Here is a 6,186-nt window from a genome sequence, read left to right on the forward strand (position 1 = left end):
CATATAATGAATCAAAGTTACATATCATTAATTGAATGGATATCCACATCCATATCACAATACTTTTTAGAATATGTTTTTGTCATTTTTATCTCTTAAAGTCTTAATAATATTACTAATTTTGGGAACTTTTTTGTAAAATTTTTTAAGTTACTCAAAAATTAAATACTTTACCATGTTTAAAAGAAAAAAAAAAAAGAAAAAACTATGTAAAAAACCTAGTCACGTGATAGTGACTTCGTGTGCTACCCTGCTCCTTCGGGTTAGGGACGAAAAAGAAATGACGACTCCTAAATCAAGTCACTAATGGTTGTAGAAAAAAACAGACGAATTAAAGGTGAGATGAAAATTATTCGACCTTCTCCACCGCTTAGCCGCAACCGTGACGACAGTTCCAACTTCCAAGAGAAACTCAAAGTTCTCCCCATTATCTCGTTAGTTCACGAGATAAACAACTTTATATTCGAGAATTTGCTACATCTCTCACAGTTTGATAAACTTGACTGTGACTTTGACTTCATCTTCTGTTTTTATTGTTAATAAATATAAATAATAACAACTATTAATTAATTAATCATATAAAAAGTTAAAAATTTTATCTTGTCCAAGAATCACATTCCTCATCCATCTCCTATGCCTCTCTGATCAGATTATAAAGTCAATGGTTTCGATTTGAGAATTGGCACAAGTCATAATAATCTTCTTTGCAACCCTAACTTTTGTTCTTCAGGTATACTTATTTTATTTCCTCTGTTATGCTTATGTTCATTGATATTTGATTCTTGTTTAGTGCATATATTTAAAATTATTTTATTACATTTTTGGGGCTAGTATTTCTTTTTCTTCTTTTTTCTTTTTCCCGTAATTAGTAGTGAGTAATATTTTTTTCTTCTCCATAATTCCATTTCTTGCAACCAAAACCCTAGAATGTGTTGATTTTCTTTCCTGTTCTCGCAGGATAGGTTGATTTTAGTATTTTACCCATCAAAAGAGAACAATATATAATTTCTTTGATGGGCACGGTAGAGACACCATCGAAAAACCCAGCTGGGTGTTCATCTCCTTCGCCAGAAAATGACAAGAATGAGCTCAGAGAAGCTCTTTGTGCTCTGAAAGGAGGAGCAATAGAAAACGGAGTAGGTTTTTCAAGTCATGGAAGCCAAGGTGATGATGATGATGGTGGTGGAGGTGGTGTTGAATTGGTTAAGAACAGGGTTAGGTGTGGCTCTGTTGGGAGAGAAGTGGAAGATGGTTGTCAAGGTTTGGCTGATTCGGAGATGAATGGGGTCTCCTCTTTGTTGAAAATGAAAGGAAGTGGGAGACGGTTGACGTATTCCTTTGGAAGTGATAGTGGAGATTCTGAGAAGTTGAACTATGGAAGTGGTGGTTCTTTTGGTGTTGGAATGGAAAGAGGAAGAAAATATTGGAAGAGAAGTGAAGAAGAAGGTGATCAATTTGGAAAAATTGTGAGTAAAGATGTTCCGGTTACTGAGACAAGTGAGAATAGGGACTTGGATGTGGAAGATTTGGGTGAAGAAGGACATGGGTTTTCTGTTGGTGATTTTGTTTGGGGTAAAATTAAGAGTCATCCTTGGTGGCCTGGCCAAATTTATGACCCTTCAGATGCATCGGATTTTGCTTTGAAGTTAAGACAGAAGAACAGACTCCTTGTGGCCTACTTTGGGGACGGAACCTTTGCTTGGTGCCATCCTTCTCAATTGAAGTTGTTTCGGGAGAACTTTCAGGATATGGTGAAGCAGAGTAGCTCAAGGTCTTTTGTCAATGCTGTGCAGGAAGCTGTAAATGAAGTGGGGAGGCTGGTAGAGATCAAAACAAATTGTTGTCCATGTGCTTCGGAGGAAACTAGGTCTGACTTTGCTCTGCCATTGGCTAAGAATGCTGGAATCAAGGAAGGAGTTCTTGTGCCTGGAAATGGTGTAGAGAGATTTTTGGATTTTCTGATTAACCCAGCAGAGTTACTTTCTCGAGTAAAACAAATTGCGGAAATTATTGCCGTTACTAATACGCTGGACCTGGAAATCTTGAAGGCTCGGCTTTCAGCCTTTCATCTAGCAAGAGGAGGTTATAAGTTACCTAAGTATGAAGAACCCCTGCCAGTTCCTGGGCTTGAAGATAGTTCAATGGATGAAAGAGTAGATGTAGGTAACATTCAGGGTGGAGTGGAAGCACATGTCCAAGGGCCATCCGAAGACGACTACTCTACTGTGCCAACGAACCCAGAGTCTCGTGAACTGAGTTACTCTCATGAGATTTCAGGACATAGGTCGACTCATAGGATTAAACAGAAAAGCATTGCTGAAATTTTGAGGGAAAACGAAGTTGTTAGTACCAAAAGCAAGGAGGAAGGTACAATGGAAAAAATGAAGGTTAAAAGTAAGAGGAAAAGCAGTGAGGATGCAGTGGCTTCTAAACCATTGCAGAAGAGGAAAGAATCACTCCCGAGCACTGATAGAAATTTGACAAATGCTGCAAATGATGTCAGTATTGGCAAGGTAAAAAGAGATAAGGGCACACCATCACAGTTGAAGGAGAAGAAAGAAGCTTTTGGGAATGAAAACAATAGAAGTGGGAGGAAAAAGAAGCCTAAAGAAGGGAATCCCAAAGAACAAAATGAGAAGGGTTCTTTGTCAAGAGAAAGGAAGAAAAGCAAGTACTTGTCCCCTCCCTTCACTGCTCCAGCCAAAGGGCAGAGGAAGGAAGACTTAGATAAAGAATCCCATAATGATTCTGACAAAGCTCATGTTTCTGAAGCAATGCCCAGAGCAGGCAACCAGTTTCATAAGTCCCCTGAACCTCCAAAATTTAACGGTGAGGCAGTTCATAAGTCCCCTGAAAGTTCAAACTACCAAACATCAGAAGACAATAACAAGGTTATTGATCCAGCAAAAGTAGAGACTCCTGCAGTGGAAGTTTTATCCAAAGTTCGCCATGCAGCTATAAATCCATTAGTACCTGGGGAAATCAGTTCTCTTGAAAATTTTGTGGACTTTGTTTCTGTCTTTAGAAGCTCATTGTATCAGGAAGGATCCTACTACAAGGTATACAAGAAGCACCAACGTGGCAGGAAGAGAAAGAACCCAGAATCTGAACTTAGGAAGCTGAAGAAAGATGAAAAGCAAACCAATCAGATATCACCTAATGACGTTTCTGAGCCGAGAAAGCGAAGAAGGAAGGAAACAATGTCTGGAGTACCTGAAGATCAGAAGCAAGCTGCTGAAGCTAAGGCTGTCAAAGGGAGTGATGAAAATGTTTCATCAGTTGCACTTTTGGTCTCATTTGAGCCTGGATCCTCTCTGCCTTCAAAATCTGACCTTATCACACTGTATAGCAAGTTCGGGGCGCTGAACGAATCGGCAACAACTGTATTCTCTAGTAATTACTCTGCTCAAGTGTCTTTTCTGAAAGCTTCTGATGCCAAAATAGCCTTGAACCATTCGCAAAGTGCAAGCCCTTTCGGATCTTCCAAAGTCAGATTCAAGCTCAGTTACCTTTCTGCTGAATCCAAGTCTGCGAAAAAGGGCGAAAAATCAAAGTCCAAAGCATCTCAGGTTAAGGAGAAAGATAAGACTCCAACCAAGCCATCTGATTCGTTGTCCCCGAAGAAGGAAGCATCCCAATTGAACCACATAAAGCAGAAGCTCGAGTATCTGTCTTCGATACTTGAAGCATCAAATGGGAAATCACAAGCTATGGAGACAAAATTGAAGAGCGGGATTAAAGAGCTTTTGGAGGACGTGAACAAAATGGTTGACTCATCATCATCATAGATCGTAATACATGGAATATTGGTAAAGTGATACATATGTAGCTAATAATCAGCTTAGGTTTAAGATTTGTTGTTTTCTTTAGAGGTTTCTGTTTGTTTCGTTTTTGTGCTTAGATTTATTTCAGAGGAAAATTTTTTCATTTTCTTGTGTAGAGTATGTAATATGTTGTATGCATAGTCTGTATAAACCAAAAAGCCTTTTAGATCATCGTGTCTGTTATCATAGTGATGAAAACAGCTTTTAAAGGATCATTTCTTTTAACCTGACTCTCACTCGTGTGTGAAGAAACAATTGATTCCTTTTATGGTATCATTTTTATTTTTTGATGCATTGGCAGTTGACTAGACAAAGAGACGTGGAACATATTTGTAGAAATATGTAGTTTTCATTTCTCGTTTGGCCTTGCCATATATAGGCAAGTTGAACATCCCTTTTATTTTTATTGTTTCTTCTATTATGTCGATTGGGTTATATATAATATCAGAGAAGCAGTTATATTATTGGAAACTTTATAAAGGTATGCCACTGTGGTAGTGTACTAGTGTACCTTTGTGTGGTGTCATACCCTTGTGATACGACGTATGGAGTATGGACTACGGATCGGTGAGGTATTTTTGGTCTTTTTTTTGTTTTTGGGGGGGGGGGGGGGTGTTGCCAGCGATGTGAAATTACAAGAGTGACAAATTATACATATGATAAGTGAACCAATAGGTTAGAAATAAACCTTTAAATGAAAATTTGATCTGCATGATTTAGTCCTTAATATGCGTGGAGAAAAAAAATCACTCAAGCTTTTAATAAAATCTTCCGACTAGGAAAAAAAACAAGCCTTAACTATTTTGTTATGTAGTCTGACAAAAAAAGTTAGTTGTACACTTCTTTTTAAAAAAAATTAACTAAAATGTTTGTTAAAAATAAAAAGTATGAATTATGAGTAGCTGGATAATATAAATTCAGAATCGTAACTGTACCTACTCTCTGCGTACACATATGTTAATTAATTATTAGCTAAATAATAGATTAAACTTAGTATTTTAGAATTAACTTGCAACATATTATGCAAGTAAACTCAAGATATTTAAATATGACAATTTTCAATTTATGAAATAAAAATGAGAGAAATTATTTTGAGGACTAATGTGATTTGTGTTCTTTAATTTTAGAGGTTAAAATAAGTCATGAATAGAAATTTAAGGATCAATTTGAATCACTTAAAATGATAATATACTAGTGACATGTGGACAAATTTTGTAATAACACATAGCACATCATTAATATGTAGAAACGTATTATAATACGTGGCACTATCATTTATGTCTATATGCCATGTGTCACTAACAAACACATTATCCCTTCATTTCACATGGTTGAGTGCTGTTTGGACCATGGTTTTGAAAACAAGTACTCACGATTTCCGTTTTAGCGTTGGACGTCTCTACTCCAACGTTGCACGGCTGAGCTTAATTTCCATACTTTATTTTCTGTTTTGACTTTCAAGTGTCACGCCTTCTAGTGTTCGTGGGAGGGGACAATTGGTTTGGCGTGCCACGTTTGCTCTCTCATGTAGCACGACTAAGCTTGATTTCATCACTTCGTGGCTAGGGAGCTCTCTTTTTGGTTTAGAGAGTTCTCTGAGTTGCTTCTCCATTCTTGCTCTTCTTTCTCAAAGTGATTCCTGGCCTCTTTTTTCTTTAATCTTTGCCAATTCTCTTTTAAATTCTTCTATAATAAATGAACGCACACTAACTCAAAGTATTGCTCAATTAACCGTGAAATCATTGTTTATCTTGCAATAATTCTTAGTTTATTGAATAAAATTCTAACAAAAAAAATACTAAAGATGCAAATGTATCACAACACCAAACTTAATATTTTGCTTGTCTTCAAGCAAAAGAGAAGAAAAGAATTGTTTTAGATGAAAGGGGGTTGAAACATTCTTGAAGCTCATGTCCTTCTTAAGAGTGGGGTTTAGCCAATCATGTGAGTATCACTGATTCTCTCTATCTTTAATGAGTATTGTATTCCTGGGAGTGGATGATTCCTGAGAGCGTGTGTGGTTCAAGTATTACTTTGTTATTCAGATTCTATTTTCATGGGAATCAAATATATTTAGGGGAAAGATGGGAATTAAAATCATGGTATTTTGACTCCCTGGAATCAAACTTGCTTGGAAATAACTTTTCAAACTTTGAACCAAACATGGAAATATGATATCCCCATTTTAAAATTCCTAAGAATTATTTATAATTTCTCCAACCACATACACCCCTAAGAGTTAAGGCTCAGATAACATTATGAGATCCTTTTTTTAAGCTTTTTGTTGATCCTTGAATCATTGTTTTGTACTAGAGAGCTTTTCGGGTTGACAACTCTAAATGTTTCATTTTCAAGGCAACTT

The 6,186-nt window shown here is 36.7% G+C and overlaps 1 protein-coding gene across 2 annotated transcripts; it reads left to right on the top strand.

Moving 5' to 3' along the window:
• The first annotated feature begins 568 nt into the window (after positions 1 to 568).
• LOC107605335 (PWWP domain-containing protein 6) lies at positions 569 to 4,054 on the top strand. Of its 2 annotated transcripts, none has more exons than XM_016307188.3 (2): positions 569 to 730; positions 958 to 4,054. In XM_016307188.3, exon 2 carries the CDS (start codon positions 1,014 to 1,016, stop codon positions 3,786 to 3,788), a length of 2,775 nt encoding a protein of 924 aa, XP_016162674.1. In that variant the 5' UTR covers positions 569 to 730; positions 958 to 1,013; the 3' UTR covers positions 3,789 to 4,054. The 2 variants fall into 2 exon arrangements, with proteins under 2 accessions (XP_016162674.1, XP_016162675.1); XM_016307189.3 differs by having other exon boundaries at positions 573 to 730; positions 963 to 4,054.
• The last annotated feature ends 2,132 nt before the right edge of the window (positions 4,055 to 6,186 follow it).

The sequence above is a fragment of the Arachis ipaensis genome, chromosome B6, assembly GCF_059453495.1.
Source record: "Arachis ipaensis isolate K30076 ecotype BB chromosome B6, ASM5945349v1, whole genome shotgun sequence".
NCBI lineage: Eukaryota > Viridiplantae > Streptophyta > Magnoliopsida > Fabales > Fabaceae > Arachis > Arachis ipaensis.